Source organism: Pseudopodoces humilis, chromosome 7 (genome assembly GCF_049639895.1).
Source record: "Pseudopodoces humilis isolate 2021_Gansu_Grassland_sample_001 chromosome 7, ASM4963989v1, whole genome shotgun sequence".
Taxonomy (NCBI): Eukaryota; Metazoa; Chordata; class Aves; order Passeriformes; family Paridae; genus Pseudopodoces; species Pseudopodoces humilis.
The window spans coordinates 26,292,403-26,320,282 of record NC_142206.1 but is presented as its reverse complement, the minus strand read 5'-3'; the positions used below and the strand labels follow the sequence as shown (position 1 = coordinate 26,320,282).

Below are 27,880 nucleotides of genomic sequence, written 5' to 3'. Positions count from 1 at the left end.
AGAATCTTCATTTTTATGATTTATTTCCAAATAGCTTGTGTCCTAAATCTTAAAATCAGACTACATTATCCATTTACAGTACTGAATGCACATTTGCATTCATTTAGTAGAAAACACATAATTTTATAACTGAAATTCACTGTACATAGAATATTTGTTTCTATCCCCAGTAATAATGTTTCTGCCTCCCATCTGCATCAGAAACCTCATGTTTTGCTAAGAGTTTGAAGCTCCTCATAGTCTTTGAATGTAGAATCCTGTCATTCTCTGCAGTTTCTCCATCTCTAAGTATTATCAGCTTATTACCTGGTTTTTGGCTGTGTTCTGATAGATGAGAAGGTATGTTTGGAAAAAGAGGGCACTCAAAAGGGGTTTTCTCATTATCCTTGTTTTCCCTCCTAAAGCAACTTTATGCCAAATATGACACATTCCGACACCAGTTGGAAGCAGCTGGGAAAAGAGTTGTGGCTTTCCAGCAGCTGGCAGACAACTTGCTGAACCAAGGGTATTCTGAGTCCTGGGAAATTCGGCAGATGCAGAAACAACTAAGGTAGGAGCCTTGTGTTAGGTCTAAAATGCTTCGTCCTTTCTATTTGCTCTTGAGGAGGAGGAACTAACAAGAAACTAGGAAAAGATAAGGTATGACCTCCTGATTCTCTAATTGCAAACCGAGTGGTTTGACACTGATACAGATCTGCTTCCAGCCTCATTTACAAATAAACGTCATCTACTTGCTGTTTTGAGTTCTTGTAAATTGCTTTGGAGGTGCTTTACAAAGGTGAACTTCCTTTGCCTTTTGGAATGGGATCACCAGCTGAAAGGCTTGGAGTTTTGATGCTTTTAATTACTTCTTATTTTCGAGTTTGAATCCCACAAATGTTCTGCAGAATAACATTGAGATGCTCTGAGCTTCTTAGTTCTGGCATCAGCTCAAACTGGCCAGAAGGAGAAGTGTGTCTGCAGGCAGTTGTGGTCACCACAATATAAGAAAGACATTAAGCTATTAGAGAGCATCCGAAGGAGGGCCATGAGGATGATGAAGGGCCTAGAGGGGAAGCTGTATGAGCAGCAGCTGAGGTCACTTGGTCTGTTCAGCCTGGAGAAGAGGAAACTGAGGGGAGACCTCATTGCAGTCTCCAACTTCCTTGTGAGGTGAAGAGGAGGGGCAGACACTGGTCTCTGCTCTGTGATGACCAGTGACAAGACCCAAGGGAATGGCCTGAAGTTGTGTCAGGGGAGGTTTAGATTGGATATTAGGAAAATGTTTTTCACCCAGAGGGTGTTTGGGCACTGGAACAGGCTCCCCAGGGAAGTGGTCACATCACCCTGACAGAGTTCAGGAAGTGTTTGGATAAGGCTTTCAGATGTATGGTGTGATTCTTGGGGTGTTCTGTGCAGGGCCAGGAGTTGGACTTCAGTGATTCCTGTGGGTCTTTCCAACTCAGGATACTTTGCATATGATTTTATGGTCCAAGTACTGCACATAAAACCTGATAAGTGCAATTGAGGGGGGAACTCTTAAATAGGACCATTTATTTAAGTTCCTGGAGCAGACAGGAGGACAGAGTAGGGTGAGAGACATGCTGCCATTCAGAGAATCACCCCAACAGAATTTAAAGGCAGGAATTAAAAAGAATAGGCATTCTAAGCCTAAGACTTCTAAGCAAGAATAGGTTTTGTTTTCAGTCTTTCTTCAGACTGTTGGTCTCCTTTATTCCTAGTTTAGATGTTTTACATAGTTCTTTTCCCCATTCTACCTTGAAGGAACTCTTGGGAGGAACTGCTGGAAATGACCAGATTACGAGGTGAGCGGCTGAGAGATGCTGAGGCTATTCACAAGTGTTACCAAGATCTGACAGATGCTCTGGCCCATATTGAGGTAAAAATTAATATGAAAATCTCATATAATGCAAACTTTATTTCAGCTTTTTTTACAGAATATTCTTATGATTCTCAACATTCTTACTGATGACATAAAAAAAATTCTCAGTTAGAAGCCAGTGTGATTACTCATAGCATTAAAAAAAAAAAGTCCTGGGTAGTCCTTAGACACTTGACTGGTTACTTTATGAGAACCATTGGTGAAACCAGGTGGAGCTGGAGCTGCTGATCTCTGGGAAAAGGTGAGAAGTTCACGGCTTTAATTAAGGTGCCTCACAGTACAATGCATACAGTGATGTTTGCAGTCATCAGGCCTAAGAAACTACTGCCTTACCATGGTGGTTCTTTGTACACTGTTGCAGTTTTATGTGTGCTGAAGAACTGTCCTGTGAAAAAGGCATTTGTTTGGATTACAGTGACCATTAGCCTGGAAGGCTGTCAGGCAAGCATGTGACCTGATGTGAAAAGCTGAGCCAAAAATCTTCCCCTCTCATTTCAGTGCCCAGTAGTGGCAGTAATTTCAAGCAGTCCCAGCAAGAAAACTAGGGGGAGAAGTCCTCCAAAAAGTCTTCAGCATCTGGTTCATCTGAACATCCTGAAGAATTTCACTGAGAAACCACATCCTTGCTGTAATGAGAGGTGTGGTTTCCCTAATGCAGATGTTTACAGGAGGCAGAGATCCAAGGGGTTTTGCAAGGCAACAGGGCTTTGTTTGGTTACATGCAATGAACTTTCTACTTGTTTGTGCTGGCAGAGGCTGCCCTATTCAACCATTTATTCCTGTTTTCATCCACTGCCACAAAGAGAAAATCAAACATAATATTTCACCATTTACCAGCTGGGATTTTCAGAACCTGGTGCTTATTTAACTTCAACGATGAAGCAGTTAATGCTGACAGAGTGACAAGTCAGAAACACTTCAAACACCATCTGTTGGTTTAGCCCCATGCTGAGTTTGGTCTAGGCAACCACTGCACCCTCTTTGCATTGCATCTTGTTAATAGCTTCACACCAAGGAAGGACAGCAGTCATCTTGTTCATCCTTTCCTGTGTACTCTAGTCAGAAGCCTGTCAGAGGAAGCCTGTTTTCACAGGGAAATAGTACTGAAGATCTTGCTTAAGTCACTAGCTCCAGATATCCCAAACTAGCCTATGATTCTGTTGCAGAAATGCAGTTCTTCAACAGTAAGAAATATTCTGCTAATTTTCCCTAAATTGACCTGGAACAAATTTCTAATAATTTTAGTGACAGTGCTATTGTCCTGCTGAAATGCCTTTTCTTTTTGCATACATTTCCAATGCATGTCTGGGTAACAACTAAATTCCTTCAGAGCCTTTGCTGAATTAAAAAAGTTTACATATTTTTAACATTACCATGTAATGGTCCCTCTATTTCTCTTATCTTTACAGTTATCTTTTTTGTGCATCTATAACCAAAATTTTATCTAAAGATGGTTCACAGGAAGACCACCTGTATCTCAAAGAATTGACTGGAACTGTTGCTTGTTAATGCTGCTTTAAGAATTCACTGTCACTGCAGTAGGTATTCAAGACTGATTCCCAACACATAGCCTGTAAGATATTTTCTTGAATTGTCTGATCAAGGAAAGACACAAACCTTCATTTCTAACAGTTCATTTGAATAGTTTAGCCATTAGGATATTTAGAAGTGAGTTACTAGGAGAGATTTTTCTGGCTTCCTTTTAGCTATCATAGTTGAGTAACTCAGAATGTCCTCAAGTGTGCAGTATGAGTTACAGTACCCAATATTATTTAGTGTAGGCTTGTAGTGAGTTTTGCTTGGAAGTGGGAAAAAGCCAAAGCTTTCTCTGATTCTTCCTTCTAGGAGAAGTCCAAAAGTATTCCAGATGATGTTGCTAAGGACATGAGAGGTGTGCAGACTCAGCTCCGGAACCATGTGGCTTTGGAGCATGAGCTCTCTGGGAATGAGCAGCAGGTAATGACAGCCATTTGTGGACTTCAACGTGTAGCCAAAGTTCAAGTTTCCAAAATAAGCATAATAATAATTTGGTATTGTGAACCAAATTATTGCCATCTCTCACAGAAAGCCTGGAAATTTCTGGAGATTTTCCTTAGTTTTCTGGGGTTTTTTATATATTCAGGGTCTGGTGGCAGTGATAATAAAAATAGGTAATAACTACTTTTCAAATAAGGCACATACTGTAATAACTACTGACTGTTGAAGTGATTCACAGGGATGTTTTTGATCATGGTTTGAAATGCAGTATTTTTCCAGGCTTTTTGACATTCTTATTGTCTTCCTCAAAGTGTTCCAAGTGATTACAAGGAAAAATCCAGAATGAGATTTATGTGCAGAGAAAATTAATATTGGTACAAATTGAACTGTGAGGAAAAAGGATGGCACTCACAATACAAATATTAAAAAATTTTAGTTCATGAGAACAGCTACCTTGTATATGGGAGACTTGATTGTCTTCAACAAACCAATAAAACTAGTATGAGGTTTCACTCCTTTGTTTAATACATGTAATAGTATACAATAATATATACAGTGTAAAGCAGCATGAGTTATACTGAGATTACTGAGATTATCCCAGTATTACTTATCAGTGGCCTCAAGTATTTTGACCTTGGGGCAGTAACATTAGAATTGATCCTATCACCTTGTCATTACTTTTAATGGTAAAAAAAGCATGAGACATGCATGAAGAGAATGTAGTCACAGTTAAGCTATATGGTCAATGAAGAAAGAAGGGAATGGTTAGCTGTTACTTGCATTATAATAGCAATTATGATACTACATTATCATATAATAAATGATGTAGTAAAAAGGGAAAACAAAATCTGCCTCTGAAAAATCGCTGTTGTGATGAGCCTTGGCAAACACTGGATGTCACTATTACGCCATAGAACAGACATTATAGAAGTTTTTGTTGACTATGAGAAAAGTTAAGCCAGAAAACGTTGTTTGAATTGTATTTTCATGTACAGAAAAGATAGCCCTTATCAGAACTTTTCTAATATTAGCAGGATCTCCATGTTGCTCTCCTTCTTACCCTCTTCTTTCACCCTCTGTGTACAGCTGCAGGAGCTGATCCACTCTGCAGATGACGTGCTGCCCCACTGCTCCAAGAAGCAGGTGGAAAACCTGAAGGCAAAGCAGCAGGCAATAGTGACCAACTGGAAGGGCCTGAAGTCCAAAGTGGGACAGCGCAGGAGACTCCTGGAACAAGCCTACAAGCTTTATGAGTTTCAGGCACATGTAAGCACTTCTGCCCCTTGTCCCTCTCTACTCGGGGGAAGGTTGCCTGCAGTGGGTGAGAACCACAGGTTTTTTTTATGTAAGAGTATGTAAGGTTTTATGTAAGGTTTTTTCTGTAAGAATAGAAGCTTCCACCCAGAGGTGTAAGGAATCATTGTCAGCTGTCAGAAGTGGTCACTGCTTTGCAGAAGTAGCAAAAATCTTTTCAAAGACTTTGCAATTTCCACTGAGTAAGAGTGACAGAAAAATATGTTACTCTCCCACTTATAATGCATAAAAGTTTGTTATCTCTCTCTCAGGGCATGCAATAACCCTTGGTTTACTTACCTCACGGACTATATCAAATATCACTCGCTGATTTTTGCACTAACCTCTCAAGCTGCTCAAACTGTGACATGGATATATCAGCATAACATCATAAGCAAGCATGCACCGTAGCTTTGTCTCCAAAGAACTCAGCAGCTCACTGAGCTGTGATTTGCCATGGAATACTTTGCAAATGTCAGTAGTCTCAATGAAAACACTTGAGCTACAAGTGCCTTCACTTGACCACTGCAGATCAGTAGATTATTGCTGCAAGCACTGCAGGTGCTACACCAGCAAGAGTATCCCATTATATGGTGAAGTGAGTTGCTAGTGTAGTTTTTCAGGAATACATTTACATTCTTTTATTCTTGAACTGTTCCAAGTGTAACTATTGTGTCAATTCAAGATACCCCTGCTAGTTCACATTTTTCTTCTATTTTTAGTGGGAAGCAGAGAGGGTCCAGAGTATCCACCTGGAAAAAACTTGCTGCAAGTTTGTCTTAGGGTTGTGATCTGGAATCAAGACCACAACAGAGTGTACATGTTTGGGGTTTTTTTTAGCATGAGAGGCATCTGTACATTCAATTAATCCAATTGTCTCTTATAAGTGTTTAAATCAGCATTACCTGTCATATTTTATTAAAAAAAGGTATTATATAGTTAGAGATGAAGGATGTTTATGGCAGTTTGAGGTTTTTGAGGGTTTTCTTGGTTTGTTTTTTAATTGTTACAAGTTCTATTATCATGTGCAGAACTGTTGATGGGGAAAATGAGTGTGATTCTACTGATGTAGATGAAAAGTTCATTTATCCACTGTCTTTCTAACAGTATCTAGGACTGATGGGAAGAACAAGGCAAACTTTTAGAATGCATTCTTTAGAATGCAATCTATTCTTCTATATATTAGGTTCTTGAAGTCTTCAGCCTGGAGGCATCTTCATCAGGAGGTGGATCTTGGTGGATTTGACCATTAAAACGTAGTCACTCAGAGTTCACTTCTTTATTGATCTACTTCATAGCTTACATCATAAATTTAGATTTTGACTTCAGATAGAAAATGTTAAGTTGTCCCCATCCTGTAGGAGTGTTATTCTAATTTTTATTGCTGGAATGATGTAAAACACCTTTGGATTGAATTTTGTCTGAAATGTGTGATGCATCCTGTGATCTGAATGACAAATCTATAGCTCATTTCTCGCTCTGCCAATGTGACCTTTGATCTTCATGACCCTTAACATCATAAAACAAAATGACAAAGCCATGTGACCATACTCTCAGTGACATGTCTAGATGGGACTATGCCTCAGGCAACTCTCTGTCTCTTTGATGTCAGGCTAATGGCAAAAAGTATTCCCAGTCCTCTCAATTTTCACCTCCTTTCCTGACAATAATTCCTGAAGAAGTGAAGAGCTGGTTCTGCAATTTGGTAAGCCTGTCTTCCTGCCCAGATGGTACAAGGCAGGATCATGCAGCCATGGCTAATAACTAAGAATTTCAGAAACTCTAGAGTAGGTTAGAGCAGCTTTGCTGCAGAATATCACCCAAACTGCCGAATGCAAAGAGGCAACTTTGCTACCTTTCCTCTTTCAGCTATGCCAAGGGGTGCACAAACTTAATGTTAGTCACAGCTGTTCACCGTACTTTTTTTATTATATTGTTCATATGCAGTCCACAGGACTTTTTGATTAAAAAAAAATGCACAGATTAAGTGAAACAAAATAACCAATTTCCATAAAATGAGAATTCTGCACAATCATCTAGTGTATCTCCTTACACCCCATCAAGTACAATTTTAATGTGATTAAATAGCAGAGCTGGGCCTGACTAACAACACACAGCACAGCAGAGGGCTTCAGATCTTCCATGGAACTTTGTCAAGGAAGGTGAGTGTAGACACAGGCTGAATGTATCTCTGAATGATCTGAGGCTCTTATTCTGAAGTTTATGCTGGGATCTCCATGATCAGAGTTGGGCTCTGCTTAGGAGGTTCCTGCAGACTGATGTCTACTGTATCCTTAAATATTGCTGGCAGTCCAGTCACCTCTTATTGGCTCTTGACTTGTTCCATTGCATTATATATCCTGAGGCTTATAGATTTTTTCCTAATGATTCGCTCAAAATCTCAGGGAGTTTTAGACATTTGCAGTGCCAAGTGCAATGTCAGTGTCTACAGTGACATCCAGCTGTGTGAATGAATTAGTTCTACAAATGGAAATTATGCCAACACCTGTGTACTACCACAGGCCCCTTTAAAAGGACCACAGTCTTTTTAAATAGTCATTTAGTAGTTGTGTTCACTTGGCTTTTTAAAAGCAGTGTCTTGGCTTTAAGTCTTTAAGTCAGGACCCCAAATTTGCCAGTTTTAATTTTGTGGTGCTTTTCTGAACTTTTTTCCTGGCTGTCTTTACAAGATTTTGATGATACAAACAAAAATCTATGGGTAAAATGGACAAGCCAAGAATCTATTTCCATTACATAGTTTCCTTCAGTGAAAAAGCCAGCAACCGTTTAAAAGAGACAGTTTTTACTTTTCTTCAATAAAATAGAATGTTTCTTCAGCACTTACTATAAACAGTAGTATTTTAAAATGCATTTTATAAACCTGAAAGACCATTTACTATCTAAAAATTGAATCAACTAATCCAGACATAGTTAAACGATAAAATTTCATCATCATCATATATAATCCCTTGTATATCCCTCACAGTCCTAGTTTTTACCAACTGGCACATAAGAGCAAAACTCCTACTGCAGATTCAAATAAGAATAAGAATCCTAAAGTAAGTGACTGTTGAAGGTATAGAATCAAACGGAGAAAAAGACATACAAAGAACATGAAATTGGTTTTACTTGCACAGTTTTCTTCAATCACAGTTAAAAAATAATCCTCAGGGATTTGTTTTAGCATTTTCATGCTCATAATTCCTTGAGACATTTTGTTACTGCATATATATTTACTGGTTCATCAGATTTTGAAAATGAACTAGCATGACATATTTGTTCCTCCCAATCTCAGTCCTGTAGTTCCACAAACCAAGAGCTGAATCTGTATACCTGATATGCTTATGCAATTTCTTATGACCTGTGATTAAACCTTTTCCCACTTCTATTAGAGTGCATTTGTTTTTCACCTGAAAATTCTCACTCTCATTTTAGAATGTGTGTATAACCTAATTTTTAAGTAGACTTGTATTAGCCAAAGCTTTCGCAGAAATGTAGGACAATACTGCTTTATCCTTTAGGAAGGAATAACATTAGAAAATACTTCAAGAAAGATGGATTAAAGGGCAGTAAATGATATCATGTTGTCACTGATGTGATACAACAATTTGATTATGATTATGACACTACAAACCATGTAACACAGTATATAGTAATTCCTGCAGTTGTGTTATCCACCCTTATAAAATTCATAGAAGTACTGCAAGCACTAATGAAATATTTTATTCATCTATGTTTTTATTACCCATTTTTCACCTAAAGTTGAAGAGTCAGACCAAGATTTTACTGCCTGCTAACCTAAGCTTGAGCCCTAACCTCAATTTTCATGTTTTCCTGGGTTCCAGGTGTGGGACTATTTCTTATGGACAGCAGAAATAATAAGGGAAATGAGAGCCAAGGAGTCTATTCGGGACATATCTACTAGCAGCCTGAGACTCACCCAGCATCAACAGCTACTGGCAGAGATCGAAGCACGAGAAGAGAAGTATGGTCATGTTGTACAGCTAGGACAGTCCCTCTTGCAAGATGAGGAAATGCCATCAAAAGAGGTAATTGAAACTCCTCTGGGTTCAGTCATACATATTTAGCACTGGACCCCAATGTGGCTATGATTCTATATTGTATCACACTGTGAGATACAAAAACGCGTACACTCACTTGTCCATGCCCATGACCTACATCTGCCTCAGTATGTTACCTATCTTGGGCACAAAAACATCTGTTCCATTCCTAACCTCAGCAGCAGATATGTGGAGGCATCTCCTGAAGGTCCCCTGCAGCAAAACTGGACTTTTTCATGAAGTTCACCATGTTCTGAGCCATGGAGTCAATTATACAGACTTTCCAAACTTGATTTTCACACAAATGCTATGCTTTGTATTACAGTGGTATATGCACACCAGAACGGTCTGGACAAAAACCTGTCAACCAAAGAATGAAAACACTCACACATATGAGAGAGTTTAAAGGCAGATTGAAGCATTTTCTGTAGTAAAGAATTGCACAAGTAAAATATACTCCTTGGAAATGAAGGATTTAAATCAAAATGTCAGTTTACTCAAGACAAATGGCTTCTAAGATTCTCACAGAATTTATTTATTTTCCACTACCTACCAGCTCATTTCTCCCCTGACAATTCATTAACATGTCTCTTGAATAACTGCAGAAAAATGCAGAGTTTGTGCAAGTTACTGTCCCATCTTACCAAGCTATTTCCTGAAAATTTGCTGAATATTGCACAGTATGACTATGGTAACTAGAAATCTTGCTGACTGTAAAGTCCTTTTGCCTGTAGAAAAAGGTAGGAAAAATCTTTCAGAGAAAACCTGTGGATATACAATGTTTTAAAGCTGAAGTTATGTTAATTCTAACCTTGTGGCATGGATTTACTGACTAGAAGAACATGCTATGTTGATAATTTATATTTCAGTATCTGTCACATGAAAATTTGAAGTGCTATGATAACACTCTTAATGCTTAAAGATAATGAAGAATTAGGATCTGATTCTAGAAGCCACACTTGAGAAACAGTAATCTTTCTTTGCTTTTGGTTTGGACTGTTGTATATGCTGTAAGAAGCACTCCTCTGTTGCAGAAATGAGGTACCTCTGATTATGTCTCTACCCAAACAGTACAAAAAATTTGTTCTACTTTTCTTTCTGTTTAATAATTTTGTTGCAATTTAAAGGCATTATCCACCACTCCACTTAATCCTTTATCCTCTCAATTTAGCCAGATGATGGGATATAAAGACCAATGCAAGTTTTTAATTGGAAATTTTGTTCAGATTCAGCAGAAGCTACAGGCTTTGTTGGAAGAAAAGAAAAATGTATACAATGCATGGAGACAGAAGAAGGAGTGGCTGGAGAAAATACACCAAGAACAAATGTTCTACAAGGATTGGGATCACCTTGACATGCTCCTGAACTCACAGGAGGTGAGCAAATTATAAACTTGAAATAAGCAGTTAAAACTCTTCAAGCATGTAAACCCTTTCAAACTAAAAAAGGCACTACTGTTCACCTACAGTTTGAAATCCTTGTGCCTGTGTACAGACAAGACAGCCTCTTTTATTGGTATTGTTTGTGTTGTGGTATCATTTGGAAACTGCAATGTGCAAGAAGCTCTCCTTTCTCATGGGGCTTAGGTGTGGAACAGAAAGAAAGAGATGATCCTTACCTGAAAGATGATTCACTGCAAATATACTTAGGAGGGAATATGTGAGCATCATGACAGAAGAGGGAGACAAGAGTCTGATATTAGTCCACTTTACAAACAGATCTCAGTATGCCAGCTGCTTAGGCACTGACAAATTTTGTAGGATTCAGAGAGAAAGGAAATTGTAAAGAGTGTTTGAAGGGAGTTTGCTTTGCAGGTGTTGCTGGAATTCTCACCTCAGGCTGAGAGTTATGCTGGGAAAATGTAACTAGTGGAAAATGGATGTCAGCAGTGTGAGTTAATACAGAAAAGTAAATTGGCTTCTCAGTTCTGCAAGGGCATTGATAGGAGTGTGTAGAACAACAATGAAAGAATTTATAAGGAGTATTAACTTCTGTTTGGTGTGATTGAGAAAAACAAGCTAGTGAAAAAGGCCCTCTCATGAAAAACGAGGGCATATATAATCTATGCAAAGAGTCAGAAGGATGATCTTATTATCAGCATTTTGCAGCTCTTGAAATAGATTTTTTTTCACCATTTTTGAGTTATATTTTGTCTTTCTTGCACTTTCTTTGATTCATGTAACTCTTAAAAAAGGTTCCAGTTCAAGGTCTGGCATTTGCTATTACAAAACAGAGTGCACTCACTCTACAAATTCATGAACTGATAGATTGCTGCAATTGTGCTGGGATTTGGCATGCAAACCACATCCATGGGTTGCAGGCTGCCAAACTGAAGGATTGACATAACACTGGAGGATGTTGAACCTCTGGGTCGTTTTTCATTAAGGAAAAATAATTCTCCAAGACCACTGACAGCAAAATATAATGGCTCTCATTTTGCCCTGAGCTCTGTTTTCCACCAGCGCTTTGCCACTGGCACTAAATCCTTTTGGAAACTGATTCTGAGCTGTGACATGCAGTGATACTTAACCCTTTGTGGCACACAGGCCTGGAGCTTTCTGCTACTCCTTCCTTGAAGGAAATGTGTGTTTGCATAATTCCTTATAATCGGTTCTTTCGGTAATTGTGACCTGCATTCTGGAGTTCGTGACATGAAGCAGAGAGTTTCACCTAGGCTGTGATTTCTGGAGTAAAATATTACATAGTTCTGCCCACTATTTGTTGCTTATATAGCAAATGACATGATTTGCATTATATCTATCACAATTCCCTACCAAGCAGTGGTACACCATTGTTAAGCTCCTGCACAGGAGCTTATCAGGGAAAGTGTAAACTCTACAAAAGTTTGGCCACTGCATTTTTTCTCTTTTTATTAAATTGATATCAGCCAACAGACAGAGGCACTATCACTGCAGCATCTGCTTGGATGTATGTAATGCAGGGGTAAATGTGTAGGAAGGTATTGTGGGTAGATGATTTTTTCACCTCTCTGTTGTGAGACCTGGTTGCAAAAGTCTGTATTACTCATATATGAAAAGTTAACGGACTTGGCATTTCTGGTATGCCCCCAGCACTTTCTCTACAGGTAAATGGCACTTCATATTACTTCTCAGTTCAGATGAATTTGCCATTGCCATAGGCAGTGTGACTTAGGCTGCCACAAAAGTGGTGGGTGTTCATCAGAGGCTAGGTAAATTCTCCTGATGCAATCAGAAACCTCAAGTTTCTTCAGCCAAAACAAAGTCGGAGAAAAAAGGTTATGACCTGGAGGACCATGAAGTGCAGTTCTGCTTTCAGAATCTTTTTCCCATAGTATCCTCTCTATGAACTTCCAAGGAGTCTGGTGTCAGTTTTCCTCACTGACACTAAGCATCCAGAAGGTGGAACAGTAAAGTGCGGATACTCGGCTGTCTCTTCACACAGACCACACTTTACAGTCAAGCTGGCTTTTGCAGCTGCCACCATCTGCCTTGTAGATCAGAATAAACAGTTTGACAGTGGACTGATGTTCCTTAGCCAATACTTTTGTTTCATGTTTCTGCAGCTGAAGAACTCTTGGAAGAAAAATCTATTTGTCTTGGATTGAACTCTGTTACTACTACATAGAGTTTAAATGTGGCTGCGTAGAGATACAGACAAGCAGGATGATAAGAAAAGCAGTTTTTCAAACATGTTTTTAAAAAAAAACTCAGCCAGGGTGTCAGCTGAAGACTCTCAAACCATTTTCCCAATGGGAATTTCATCATTTTCTGCTTTCAGAAAGGAGAAAAGGAAACACACTTTTAAAAAAGATTCCTATCAGGCAAACAAATAGAAGAAATCTCTCCACCCTTTGTGTTTCTTCTGACCTCTGCGTTTGAGTCAAGGCTCGGTTACGTGCATTTCATTTTTTATGTCTGTAAAGTGTCTGTGTAAGGAAGCATGTAATAATTTTTCAATCCTGTTTTGCCAGCACTTCATATGCCATAGAACAGAAGCAAGAAACAGGGGAAGGGAGAAGGCAACAGAGTATTTTAAACTATAAACTACTACTGAGAATTGCTCGTTCATTCACTGTCTGTGCCACTGTGACAGGTTTGACTTTAAGCCAGCATCTTATATTACATCCAAGTTATTTAAACCTTCAAAGGATTTCTGTAGAATATTATCTACCATTGTTCAGTGCTAAAGAAAATAGAGCACATGTGAAGAAAATTAGGCAAACATATATTTTTATTTTTTTTTTTATGAATGCAGTTGTGGAATGGAGATGGAACTTCTGTAGGAATCTCTTGTAAGAGCTGCAAACTGAGATCTCGTCATGCAGAGCCCAGACAATTAACAGCTGAAAAAGGGAAAGAAGGAAAAAGCTTATTTTTGCTTTGAGCAGAAACTGTGTCCAATACTGTCTGCTCTGTTCTGATCTTTTCACAGCAGCAGATCCATTGCTCAGGTTAGTTGCTTTGCTTTTTTTCACAGATGAAATAACAGCAAGTCTGCAGGCTGTCTCTGGCAGGCACTTTTGGCTCCCTCCTACTCTGTCTGCAGTCTCACTGTCAGAACACTCAGGGAGCAGAGCCGTATGCTCCCTAATTTATCTTCCAGCCCATCCCACACTCATATCGCTTTGCAGACATGACAAGAGGTGGTAGCAGTTTTAGAAGAGCTGAGATTTTTTATTTTGAATGTGGATTTTTTTTGTTCATATTTTTCTTCCTGGAGAATGTTTATTCATCTCTCATTCCTTTGCTTCAGAGGAAGAATGGAAATTTCCAGTGCCAAAGGGAAAAGGATTAGGACTTGGTTTTAAGCACAGGGGGAAAAGCAAGCTTCTGTGTCTTTGAATTTTGCATCATTTAGGACTAAGCTTCAGAATGTCATACAGGGACCATCGCTGCAAACCTTCATCTGCAACCTACGTCTCCACTGTGGAAGTGCTGCTCTCTTCCTGTAGAACGACCCCACCTCCTCTTTTTGAATCTTCTGTGCAGGTCAGGCCTTTTCAAAAGATGCCAGTGCCAGCTTGGCATCCTCCTACTGGTCAATCAGTCGCCAAGCTTGCTCCAGGAAATGCCATCTCACCACCCAGCGGTGTGTCTTACTGTTCAAGGCTAGATGTCATCCTGGCACACACAGACCAGAGGAGAGATTTTGGGAGCACTAATCACTGTGTCAGTCCTTCTGATGAGACATCCACATGTTCCAGTGCTTGCAAGGATCCCTGGGGACATGGATATGAGAGGTCTGGCACTCAGTCAACATCTGCATCTTACAAGCAATATTCAGAAAGAGAAAAAAGTGTTCATCGTATTTCCCCTGGAAAAAGCGATCCCTTGAAGCTTGCTCTATCTTTGCCTTCAGATGTTCTTTCCTGCAAAGCTCCATCAAGCTGGACATCATGCCTAAACGTTGATCTGTCTGCTATTCCAGCTGCTTCTGTGATCCACAGGAAAAATCTGCATGCATCTCTGGAACCTTGTGATTCACTGCCAGCCCAACAAGGGTGTAGCCAGTGCAATGTCCAAATGTCAGACCTCCACTCTTCAATGAAGCTTTACATTTCAACGTGCAGCTTGATGATAAAGCCTTTTCGAGCAGGTTCCCATGGAAGCAGTCATGCTCATTCAAGTCTGCTCATGCCACAATTAGAGAAGGTGCCTGAAACTCCCTCTGGTCTTCCAACACGATCCCAGAAACCAAAGCAAGGTTTCCCTTCAGGTGGGTCACCAGCCCTTCAAATCACAAGATTTCATGTGACTTCCTCCAAGCATTCTGGCCTTCCCCAGCAGACTTTATCCAGAGGTGTATGGCTGTCCCCAGCTGTGCTGACTGGAAGAGAAAATTCAGCTAGTGGGAATGAGATCATGAACAAGGATTTAAGTCCAGAGTTGATTGTCTTTCAGAATTACCCTTCATCTAGGCCAGAGTTTAGGAAGCCTCCATGTGATGGTCTAACACCTGCTCACCACAAGGTTTCCAAAATCACCCTGGTATTTGCCACTCCTTGGACTGCTATGCCTATCCAGGTGGTAAGAGAATTTAGAAGAAGCCCAAATCCAAAAATCTTTATCAGAACACTTGATTCAGATAGAGCTGGTCCACCCTTTCACCCTGTGGAGATTGGGGCTGGCCTCTCTCTATCAGTGAACCCTGTCTGCTGCTCAGGGTTGCTTTCTAGCCATTGGAAAAGATCTGCTTTGAAGCCTTCCCAGGAAACATGCACTGTCCGAAGCGTATGCCCTGACAACCTTGTGACAAACATACCAGCTCACACCACAGCTTCAACTCACAGAAACACAGAGCATGCCAGGTCTCCGTCTATCGCCGTCAACATTGCATCCTTTGGATCTGGGAGGAGAGTGGTGAAGATTTACATTCCATTCTAGGAACATTTGCAAACAGAAGATCCAAGTTGTGTTTAACCAAGCCACATGGATTTCTTTTTGCATGGATCCTGCCATGTTCCAACTCCCTAAAGATGACTTGCAAGACAATGAGAAAGCTACTTGTGTTCTGCTGTGACCAAGGCTGCAGCTGCAGCTGGATCCATGCCCAGTGAAGATAAGGACTCTGCTCTAATCAGGCACTTAACCAGCGTTTCATTTTAACCATTAGAGTGCTGTTGTTAGCACAGCATACAGCTGCTTACAGACTTTGCATGATTGGGCCATAGTGCTCAGCACTTTGAAGATTGGAGACTTCAGAGCCAAGAGCTGGTTTTCTTCTCAGCTAGGTTGGACTTGATGGTCTCAAAGGTCTTTTCCAACCTGGTCAATTCTGTGATTCTGTAGTCAGTCTGAGACCTGGAAAAAATCCTCAGTGTAGTTTTCCTCAGTTCTTTTCTGTTTCACTGTTTTCATTTCCTTACTTGTCAAATTATGGTGTATTTCTAAATGTTAAATTCCTGGGTTTATAACTTTAAAAGTAAGGCTTGTTTTCAAAAGACAAAGTATTTAAGTATGTAGAAAGAAATCACTTTTTTCCCCTCTTAGAAAAGGAGAGGTACCGCCCTTTCCTGAGGGAAACAAAGGGAATTTAACATCCACAGCACATCAAATCTGGATATCCCAGCAAAGTTTCTAGCAGTGAAACTATGGGAAGTTTCAGAGCTGCTTTCAGACAAATATTTCATAAGTAAATATTTAAATGATGATGTTGTATGGGTGTAGATTCGGGTCTAACACCGAATACTTACAGGGTAGGGATCAATACTGTGCATTTTGAAGAAGGAGGAAATATGTGTGAAGAAGCAAACATAGCAGTTATCAGGAAAACACCGGTTTTATCTCTGTGTTTTTCCCATATATATTTCCAATATCAGATAACTATATTCTTGTGCCAAGGAGACAGTATGCAGTATGGGGAGGGAAGGAAATTTTAAATACATTCAACATTAGAATTTTGCATATAGATGGTGAGGACAGATGTCAATAATACAGGGTTGTCAGTATGATAGAAAAAACGTATGTTTTCTTTTTATAAACAACTTTAGTGTGTTTTATTCCTTGTGTGGTTATAGTATGATACCTTCTTACCTCTTTTACTGAAATGAAGCATAGTAAAACATTTCTGTGAACTTTATATAGTCATGGTATCAAGAACACTTACTTTGCTAAAGGAAATTTATGATTATTTTAATTATTATTTCTAGTATTTACTTTAATCAGAATTAAGTCAAATCAAACCTTATTCTTCTCCATCTCGACATATAGCTTGGACTTGCTTACATGCTTTAAGTGGAGGTTTTTAAATCTGATAATTCGGGCTTTTAGTACATGGTGAGAACAGAAAGATTTTCTGTCGTGTTCCAGAAATCTCAGCAGCAAGCCCGTGGCAGGCAGTGAGGGGCAAAATCTGTGGAGCTTGTTATACTGTGAAGAGCAAAAGAAGAAGAAGGAAGTGAATTTGTACAAATACTTAAAATACATTTTATTCCAGAGAAATAAAAAATGCTCTTCTTGGAATACAAATTTCTTTTGGGGCTGTGTCATTTTCCAGTGCATATAAATGTGAAGTTGTGGCATCTAGACAACATAGTTATGTTAGTAACTGAAATGTTTCATTTGGTATTTCTCCAAAAGCTAGAGCTGGCAGATGCTGTCACATAACTGTGCAAATAGCATTGGTTTATTTTAAATAATTTTTTTTTAATTGGACTTTGCTTTTAATTCTGAATTCACTTGTATGAAAGAGCTCTTTCTGGCAGCAACTATGCAATTAACTCAGAAATAACGAAAAACTCCAGTTCAGTAGGATTAAAAATTGTTTCTATGCTTTACATTGCTAATAACTTGAAAATTTATTCCAGAAAATCTCAGAAATCTCAAAAACCATTTTGTGGTTTTAAGCATCTTTGGAAGTCCTCACTCGAAAAGGAATCTGTTCTATAGTGAGTGGCCAAGTCTTTTACGCTTTCTGTGGCTGAATATTAAATTCCCAGTGATGGGCCGTGATTCCTAATAGAAATAAACTTGAAAGAAAGTTTATACCTGCTGTACTCTGTGGGAGACCCTGGTAGGTTACCTGAGGAGAGCTGTGCAGTGTTTTGTATTTGAAATCAATGTGTCTCATTCAGAGCAGGAGTTAGGAGACCTGTCTAAAAGTGTGCCAGAAAGTGAAGTAATTGGTGACAAGCCAGCACTGTGGTGTGGGAGCCCGTCTTTATTCTGCTTTCAGATTGGTATAACAAATGCTTAAATGAAAAAAAATGTGGTTCTGATTAGAGCAATGGCTGTCAGAAGATTTCTGTGTAAAAGACAAATGGAATATGTTTACCTCAGCAGCTCTCCAGGCAGCAGCACTGCAGGTGCTACAGGGGCTGCTCTCCTCTGAGCACATTGCCATTGCCCACCCTGCAATATATGCAGCCACTTCCCTTCTGCAGAAATTTTCTTTCTGAGCACCAGTTTCCCTACTCAGTGTCAAAACCTTGGTTGCCAAGGGCACATGCACAGACTTCTTCTTGGACGACTTAGTTCAAAGCTTTCGGTAGCCAGGAGGACTTTTGCCCACTGCTGTAACATCCAAAAGAATTGAGCTTTCAATGCCCACTGTCACTTGTACTCAGTGGATTTCAGTGGGAGCAAGGCACTGAGCTCTCCGGTGGCAGCTGCTTATGAGTCACCACCTCACACCCCTGCTCTCAGATATCTCTCTTCTCTTTCTCTAAGGAAAATAACCATCTTCCCTTGCCTTTTTCTTCCATCAGAGACATACAAGCAGGAAGACTACTAGCTGACCCTTTCCTCAGGTATCAGTTTCACTGCTAACAGTTACTAAATAGAAGTCCCAGAGGTAAATCATTTTTGATCAGAAATGGTAGATAACTCACAATATATATCAAGAAGCTACAGAATTTTTAAAACAGGGTTTAAAACACCAAAATAGAGATGCAGCATGTGGCTCTATGTCAGTGGTGAAAATACAGATGGTAATTATAAGTAGTTTAATAAAGCATTACAGTAGATAGACCTGGAGCCTACACATTTTTCTTCAGAAGTGCGAACTAAATCCAGTAACACTCTAAAAAAGATCTCTCTCATCATTTCATACACTTGATAAGTAGGATAGATCAAAGGATTAAAGTTTGAATGACAGAGTATCCGCCTTCTGGTAACACACGGAGACATAGCAGAGGTATTAATGTATTTCTTTAGACATTCTGGTGAATTATGGGCCAGACTTACTCTAAACTTCGTGCTGTTGTACAGTGGTCTTTCTCTCTTCATGACTGCAGTTACTGTGATGGGAATGGATTAGCACAGAGCAGTTTGAAAGTCTGGCCTGGACATGATATTTGTTTGTGCATTTTCCTGTATAGGCAAAATATTCACAGCTCAAAAATGGGCCAGAACATCAGGCTGAGTCTGGCTGTCAGTCCTCTTATCCACAGCTCCCAAGGAGGGCTGAGTGGTGGCAGCAGTAAAAAAGTCAATTGAGCAGCTGAATATCAAACGTCAAAGCAAGGTAGTGGCTGAAATACGGGGTCTGTCCAAGGCAATCAGGGCAGGATCAGGGCACCTCAATGCAGCTCAGGAGGGACTGATGGCCAGGGCTGGGCTGAGAGATTCCCAGATGGGAGCAGGAGTCCATCCAGGGCCTGTTAGTGCTGTCAGACCCTGGCAAGTAGGTGTGGAGTACCCTGCACATGTGTTCAAGCTTGGGAAGCCTCTTCTGCAGAAGATGCCCTGTGGGGTTAAGTGGTTGTCCAGAGAATAAACATCATGGTTGGTTTTCTAAAGCAGCTGTCAAAGAACATCTTTTCCCTCTTATAAAAAAACACTCTGTAAGACTGCTACAGGACTGTGACATTTTGCACAACAAGGGTGATCTCTCTTGATCACTCTAGATGTTTGGTTTTTTTTACCATGCACATCTATGGCTTAAAGGCACAGATTTACCCATGTCGTTTACTAGTCCATTTCCAAAATGTTTAGCAGTTGTGTTGTTTCACTGATTCTGTTCTGCGTCTTTCTTGCCTCATAATTCTTTCACACTATATAATTGATCTCAAATCTTCTACAATCTGTTATTTGCACTTTACCCAGTCAAAATTACTGACTGGAATTTCTCATCCTTGTCCAAAGACTTGTGATTCCATGAGCTCACAAAATGGATTACACATTACACAATGCTGATAAATGCAATCCCTCACAGCGGTCTGATTTCCCAAAGTCTGTCCAACCATAGTCACTTCAGTGTGAACCTTATCCATGGATAGTCTTTGCTCATGTCCTGTCAGAGCCTATGAGTGGGGATTTTATCCTGCTGTTGTCTCATCACTGAACAAGAAAAAAACCTGTGGGCAGTTACATCCAATGGAAAATAATAAATTCCTGTCAACCTGAAAAAAAGCATAATTTTTACTTGCTAATAGATAACTATATTCTTTATTCTTTTGCATTTGGCAAAACTAAGTATAACAAAATATATGAGACAATTAATTGGGCAATCATTTTTCTTGACACCAGAACAGAGTAAGGGAGCACTGCAATGCCTTTGAGACGTGTGTGAATTAGTTGGAAAATGTGCACACTTGCACAATGTTAAAAGGTGCAGAGGTCAGATTTCTTAAAACCACATTTTTTAGTTTGGACTAAAGTCTTTCTGCATCAGAGACTGGCAGAACAGAGAATAAATAAAATCAGTGCAGATAAGTTGGAATGATGGCCTGAAAAAATGACAGATCTAATGCACGTGGTACAGGTGCAAGCTATGAAATCTTTTCAGGTGCAATACAGAATGGGGGCAAGCTGATCTGACAGTACTTCTTCTGAAAACTTCCTGGAAGCTCATAGAAAGGTGAACTTGAGTTCATTGTGTTGTATAAAAGAAAAGCACTATATATAGGCACATGCTGAAGACTGCAGCTTGAAAGGCACTCTGCTGTCTTCCAGATCTTCACTCGGGCAGCTTTATTGCTTATTGCCACTTGTTACAACAAGTCTCAAAACAAGTGGAAATGGAGAAAACCCAGAGGAGAGCAATAAGAATAATCAGAACCAAAAAGATGGAGATGTTGTGGAATGATTGATCAGATCACTGTAGTTTTAACCGCGAGAAGACAGAAATCCTCTTACACAAAAGGTCTACAAACAAGGAGCAAACGTAAAAGGAATGAACTCCTGAGTGTGAGGAAGAGGGCAGTATGTAACTAGCTGTAGCAATAGCCATGCATTTTCAGGCTAGATGTCTGGAAAACCGTGCTAATTGTTGAGGTACTGGTTTAAGTACCTCAGTACTCAACCAGTGCTTTAAAGCACTGGTTTAAGTTGCTCAGGCAGGCTGCAAAGTCTCTGTTATGGGATCTCTTCTAGGACAAAATCATATGGACATCTGTCAGACATGACAGTGGTCTTGCTTGGGATTATAAGGATGGCTTAGACCTCTGGAATTCACTGCCTTGTGACTTAGTGGTTGTGATGAGGACGGACAGGTCACTTTCCTTAGGTAGACCTGTTAATGCTTCACTTTCTTGCTCAAGACCATGGACTTCTAATAATTAATTTCTGTCTTCTGTTGCATCCTGCTCCTTTTTTTTCCTCTCAAGTGTACTCCCAGCAGCAGAATTAATACCTCTTCTCCCATTTATGAATCAAGATTATGGGATAATTAATTCACTGAGAAAAATAATAAACTTCTTTTTATAGGTTTATTTGAAAAGCAGTGACCTCGGAAGGTCTGTAGATGAAATAGAGCAACTGATAAGGAAACATGAGGCTTTTGAGAAGCTTCTGGCATCACAGGATGAGAAGGTAAAACAATAACAAATATTCTACCAGCTAGAATTCTATGAGCCAAAATGATAAATATACTTTTTTTTTTAAATATGGTAACACTTTGAATTGGTAACAGGTGTGAAATGCCTGATATGCCTGATATGCTTGAACAAAAGATAAAATGGGGAAGGTTAGGGAAATAAGAGGCAGAGCACTGGAGAACAACTGTTAAAACACTCAATGCCCAGGTCTATGCAGCAGATAGGAAAACCACTCAGTAAGCTGAACAGGGGAACTTACAAGAATATTTAAAGCAGGCCATATTGTATTATGGATATCAGAAGTTTCTGCTTTTTTTTCATTAAAAAAATTGTGACTTTTAAAGCAAGTAAAATAGAGTAGGTGTTTTACAAAACACAGTAGGTATTTTGACATTAAAAAAGTTGTCAATATACACTTGGTATACAATGGCTGTAGCAAATGGGTAGCCTCTCTGCACCTTTGGAATAGACACTGAATTGCTTACCTGTGTAAAGGAATCTGCCTGGCTGGTGGCCACTGCTGTAACTCACCCAGGGCAGAGCTAAGCTTAAATCTGTGGCTGTGCCTGGCTTCCCCAGAATGAACTCCCAGGACTCCTGCCAGCTCCCTGCCAGACTGATTGCTCATTTTGAGAGCTACATTACAACACCTGGTTTCCAGAAAGCAATAAAATCTGAGCACTCCTGGATGTCATGCTTGCTTCATGATTCCTTGCACTGGACAATCAGTGGCATAGGAACTCCTGAAGCTACAATTTTAATTAATTTATGTAGCTGGGATGTACCAGCAACAGTAATGTCAGAGGTGTAACACAGTACAGGTTGAGGGGGAATGCTGGTTAACTTGTCCCTGTTGTTCTTGGTTCATTACAGAAAAAATGAGACTATTTTAGCTGTGAAAGGAGTTTATTTTGTTTCTTTCACACCACTTGGAAGCATAAAAGTAATTTGAGATATGTTGCCTCCTCAGATGATGTCTCTTCAAGAACAGGCAAGCAGATTGGAAAAGGCTGATGGACTAGAAGGGCAAAAGATTCAACACAAACTGAATGTCATTCATGAGAGGAAGCGTCAGATCAAGGATCTATCCCAGAGCAGGAGAGAGAAGCTGCAGACTGCCCTTCTTCTGGCACTTTTCTACCAAAACTTGGAAGAGGTAAGAGGGTTTTAGACTGGGATGGGGATGTAAAGCAGAGGAACTGCCTACCTCTGTTGTGTGAAGTGCTCACTCTTGCCAGACATTATCAGGTGGATGGATGATCTACTCTGGTGTGGCAACTCCTGCCACATTCATGCAAAAGGATGCTCCAATGCCATTCCTGTTACTATACTATTGTCATGGAATTGTGCCCATTACAGCCATCTCACTCATCAAAAGCTCTGCTAAAATGAAACAGTTGAAAGAAAAACTGCAAGCTAATACATATTTTTGATTTGGCGAGAAAGAAAATGCATTTCAAATCAGGATGAACACAAAGTGGAAAGCCTGGGCATCAAGCTTTATTAGTGGGTGTTCCTTGAAGGCCTTCAAAACACTGCTGTGACTCAGCATAGCTCTTGAGCTACTGTAGACTGGCCTCTGCAGAACATGCTGGTCTCTGTCTCCTGTTCTGGCCTTAGTCCTGTAACTGAGTAGCTCTGCTCTGTCACTACTGTTGGAAAGACAAACTAGGTCAGCCTTTCAAAGGGCAGCATAACATGTGTGACTGAGAACTGTGCTGGCACAAACAAGAGCACACAGACCCAGGGGCACATTTTCAAGCACTCTTGCTGGTCTGGTATCCACCCCTTCTGCTGCTTTGTCCCATGGAATGTCCTCAATGATTTACAAAACCAGAGCTATACTTTTTCTTTTTCCTTTTCCTTTTTCTCTTTTTCCTTTTCCTCTATTTCTGTTTCTATTTCTATTTCTCTCCTTTTCTTTTTTCTCTTCCTTTTTCATTTAATAAAATTTAATAGAAATTATTTATACACCCAAATATTAACTTGTATTATTTGGTTATACTGTTACTATCCCATGATATGAAAGTAATGAAAATTCACCAGTAATGGTCTGTCCATTGGTCTTTTGGACTAGCAGAGGGGAGTGGATGGACTGGATGGTGCACTGCACAGGGGATAATTTCAAAAGAGCAATTTCCCAAAATCCTCTTGGTAGAGAAATTGTCAATGCCCTTCTAGAGATGCAGTTAACCCATTAGGTAGGAATAGTTATGCATTTCTTTCCATCTCTCTGTAATTGTCAAATCAGTGCTTGGGCTGGGGTTCCCCTTCATTCTTGAATCACAAGCTTAGTGCACAAGATTTGGCCCTGCATAGTGAAGGACATTTCCCTATTCTCATCCACTTTCTCCACGTAAATTCAGCCAAGAGTTCTTTGGGGAACATTTGCTCTCAGGATATGTGCTCATTTACCTCACCAACCTAGAATCATTGCCTATTGCTGTAGAATGTGAATTTCACCAAGCAGTTAAAAAAACCAAAAATCTTACAATAATATCTTCCTTTCTCTTTGTTGGAGAGAATGGAATGTTTAAATTTATTTTAATTACATTCTGGGTGCGTACAAGTTTGTTTATGAGAAAGGTCCCCACAAGAATGTTAAATTTGGAGATGTGTTTTGAGTTTGGCTGTGAAATCAATGAGGGCATTGCTTATTCTTACCTTTTAAGAGAACAAGACCCATAGCTCAGGTCCCACTCCCCTGAAAACTCTCTGTCCTGCAAACATGTTAAATAATTTCTATTGATCAAACTGAATCTTTTGTGTCAGCAGAAATTAACGTTCACTGTCATCATTAAAATTCTTCTAGTTATTCTCTAGAAGCAAATACATAGACAACTACACACATTAGTACAATGACCCACAATAATTAACTCAAGAGATGACATGCAGCTTACAAAATAAAACTCACCCTTCTAAAGTAGAAATATGGTGCTTTTGTCTCGTGTAGAGAGAGACAGACTTATAAACTACCTTATTGCCAAAAAATCTGTAGCTCAGTGTTAATCTGGAAGGCAAATGAGAAGTTGCTACTTAGAAATATGTGTATTTAAGTTATTGCAGACGGAATATTATAAAGTTAGAAGTTTTTGACTTCTAAAGCTGGCTCCGGGTTTTAACGCTGGCTTTGAAACTTGCTCATGACATTAGTAGTACTTTCTTTCCCTTTCATCCTGTACATAAGAACAGAAAAACATTTACATGTTTATGTCAGGGGAATTGAGAGAGAGAATTAGTTTTTTCTAGATGTCTGGAGTAGGCACATCCCTTTATATGCTTTGCATACTTCTGTCATTAAAAAATCAGTGTAATTTATGGTTTGTACTCGTGAGGTTACAGTAACTGATCTTTTGAAAGGGTAAGTTTCTAAATTGGTAGTCCCCACATTTTTTAATTACTCCCATAGAAATAAGTCTGGTCTTGTGCCTGCACTGAGCATAACACTAGTTTTTCTGTTGTCTTCACTGAAGTGAAAATGGCTGCCCAGACAACCCTTAAATCTTTCCATAGAAAGATCTTGGGAAAACAGATCAGCTTTGCTTCACATCTGAAAGCTGGCACAAGGCCAGGAGAAGGATCCCTCACTCTCTAGAGCCATCTTAAACAAGCCTTAAAATAAACCAAGGCACTAAGAATTCAGATGTTCGGTCTATCATTAAAGCCACTGCTTCTAATTAAAAAGTAGGAGAGAAATCGACCTTGAAGTCGCTTTATCCTGGGGATTGGTTTGTTTCTCATTCCAACCATATGGATGAGCCTCCCATTCAAATGAAGAGTCACTTGAGTGACACTGAAGCACGAATGTGTGGCTGGGAAAGGGAGAAGGCCATCGAGGAGGGTGTTGGAAATGAAAGCAGCACATGACAATGTGTAGCCCTTGCTAAGTTTGACATGGACTGTTTGGGTCTCTAACTGTGCTTTGGAGGGAAACAGTTTCTGGAGAGCAGGCTGCTAGCGAAAGTTGTTTCTGTTATTGTTTGTAGAATCTCAGCAGCTGAAAAAATATTTCAAATCATTAATTAACAGACAAAATCCTCCAGCTGACAAGTCTTGTGTGCACGTAGCACACAGATCTGCAAGGACAGCCAGGATATTTTGAAATGAATAAAGCTGCCCTTCAATTAGCAACTTTTGTGTTGTCAAAGCATTACATTACTTCAGTGCTCTGAGGACAACATGATCAGTTACAACATTATGTCAAGCGTTCAGTTCTCAGTGTTTTGATGGATAGAAAATATTTCCTTCAGTGCTAAGGGCTAAAGTTCAGCAGAACGTAAAGAAAACTGTGGGAAACTTGGTTTCCTATTCTTCATTTTATTCTGCATGTTTTAAAATCCCCTTAAAAATAATTTCCTAAGAGAAACACATAACTTTTGCTTTGTTAGCTCTCACAAATCACCTGCTTTTCTGAATCTGATATTTCTGACCAGATAACTTTGAATTTTATGAAGTATAAAAGCAAATATAGTTGCATTTCCTTCCAAATAATCTGACTAGTGCTTGGGCCCTGTCAGCAAATCTTTACATTTGCATTGCATTTTCCATTTAGGTCTCCCAACACCACTGACATGAGGAAATGTTAGTGCTGTTTTATAGGTGAGGCACTGAATTCTAAAGAATCTTTGTCCATTTTGCAGGTAGGTCAATGGCAGAGATACCAGATGAAACTCAGAGCCCTAAACCCCCAGACTCAGTGATCATAATCTCACTTTAAATGTGATGCTCTCTACATAATCTAGAAGACTGTATAATCTGCCTTGTGATAAAATCTGAGGTATTCAAGGAATTTTTCATTACTCCTGTGCTCAGATAAAAATTAGTTTCATTCTGACCTGCTTTTAACAAAGTAGAGTAAGTTCAGAAACTGGAGATCCACCCACCTCAGCTGTCAGCTCCCACTCAATCTGTCCGGTCCAGGTACAGACACTTGCACAGGATGGTGACATATCCTGGGAGGAGGCCCCAGGATCCCAGGTGGCTGTTGTGCTAATCTGGGTGCCTCTCAACATTGCAGGCAGAAGATTGGATCAGTGAGCGCATGCAGAAGCTGGAGGACCCTTCCACACAAGACCCCAGCAATCTGCAGGACAAGATGAAGCTGCTGCAGAAACATCAGGTCTTTGAGGCAGAGATTCTAGCAAATGAAGAAATCATCACAGCTGTTAATAAGGTGACCCTCTCACTCTGTTAGCGTTTTTAAAGATTATTACTGCTCATCCAAAGATGGACAGATTGATGAAAGAAGAGTAGCTTGGTCATCACTTCTGCATCAATTATCCCACTGGTGTGACAAGAACCCAGTTGCTTTGCCATGGAAATGTAATGCTGTTAATTTACAGCAAGGAGATACTTCCTTTGCTCCACCCAGGGAGCTTCCGTCTTTCCTTATAGCCTAAATAGGAAAATACACACTGAGTTCTTCTTTGTCTAACGTGATTAATCCTACAAAAGGCAAATAGGATTTCATGCCAAATTTGTCAATATTCTTGTTGGAACTGGGTGAATCATATAGCTAAAGGGCACAGTCATCTGTAATACCTCCCTTGGTGTTCCCATTCCATGAATATCTTCCTTGGCAGGGAAATATTCAAATCCCAGTGTTCCATGATTCTCGATTCCCTCCACATGTAAAAGCTTTCCAGCTGGCTTTATCATTTGTGTGATAAGAATTTATATAAGTAATCTGTTGCTCAATCCAGGTTAGGAAGGTGAAAGAATCCTCCTAGGAAAGTCATGAAACATAGCAATCCCATTAAAAATGAGGCAACTTTAACTTCTAATTTCTTCTTCTGAATGTGAAGAAAGGAGAGGCCCTGGTGTCGAAAGGCCACCCAAAATCAGGAGAGATCCGTCGCCAAGTCCGCACGCTTCAGGAACACTGGGAGAAGTTGAAGAGAGCTGTTGCTGCTCGTGGAAAGATGCTGGAGGACAGTCGGGACTTCCTAGAATTTCTCCAGAAGGTGGACCAGGTGGAAGCCTGGATCAGGGAGAAGGCAAGTGAATTTTAGTATTTAACCCAAGCAGCGCACTAAAGACTTGACATTTAGCCATGACATTCTGTGTCATCCTCCAGGATATTTGCCTAGTGGTTTTTGTCTGGAAGAATCATGACATGTTCTACAAACAATATGAAAGGAATGATTGAAAAAATTCTATGGAGTCTGTCCATACCGAAGTCAACTGGGCAGTATTAGCATGATCTTCTCATGTGAACTGTGCACATGAAGAGTTTGTGATTATTTGTGGTCCTCTCATGTGTCTCTACTGAGACAGAGAAATGAAAGCAGATAAGAATGGAAGACACTTGAAGCATTTGGCAGCTGACCTTCACTCTCATTGTATATCAAATCTGGAAGTTTCTCTTTGCAGGGGTGAAGGAAGAATGACTTTCATTCAGAGGCTGCTTCTGTAGCCAGTAGTAGATTG

At 39.8% G+C, this 27,880-nt stretch overlaps 1 protein-coding gene across 3 annotated transcripts in view; it reads left to right on the top strand.

The window, feature by feature from the left end:
- Positions 1-27,880, top strand: part of SPTBN5 (spectrin beta, non-erythrocytic 5) — a 93,389-nt gene that overhangs the window by 32,516 nt on the left and 32,993 nt on the right. For 2 of the 3 annotated variants that reach the window (XM_088057862.1, XM_088057864.1), the window contains 10 exons: positions 405-550; positions 1,765-1,879; positions 3,728-3,838; positions 4,946-5,125; positions 8,998-9,201; positions 10,440-10,589; positions 21,342-21,446; positions 22,422-22,607; positions 26,469-26,624; positions 27,256-27,447. In XM_088057862.1, coding sequence (XP_087913988.1) covers positions 405-550; positions 1,765-1,879; positions 3,728-3,838; positions 4,946-5,125; positions 8,998-9,201; positions 10,440-10,589; positions 21,342-21,446; positions 22,422-22,607; positions 26,469-26,624; positions 27,256-27,447 — 1,545 coding nt within the window. The remainder of the gene's footprint in view (positions 1-404; positions 551-1,764; positions 1,880-3,727; positions 3,839-4,945; positions 5,126-8,997; positions 9,202-10,439; positions 10,590-21,341; positions 21,447-22,421; positions 22,608-26,468; positions 26,625-27,255; positions 27,448-27,880) is intronic. The other variant, XM_088057863.1, reaches the window with a different exon arrangement.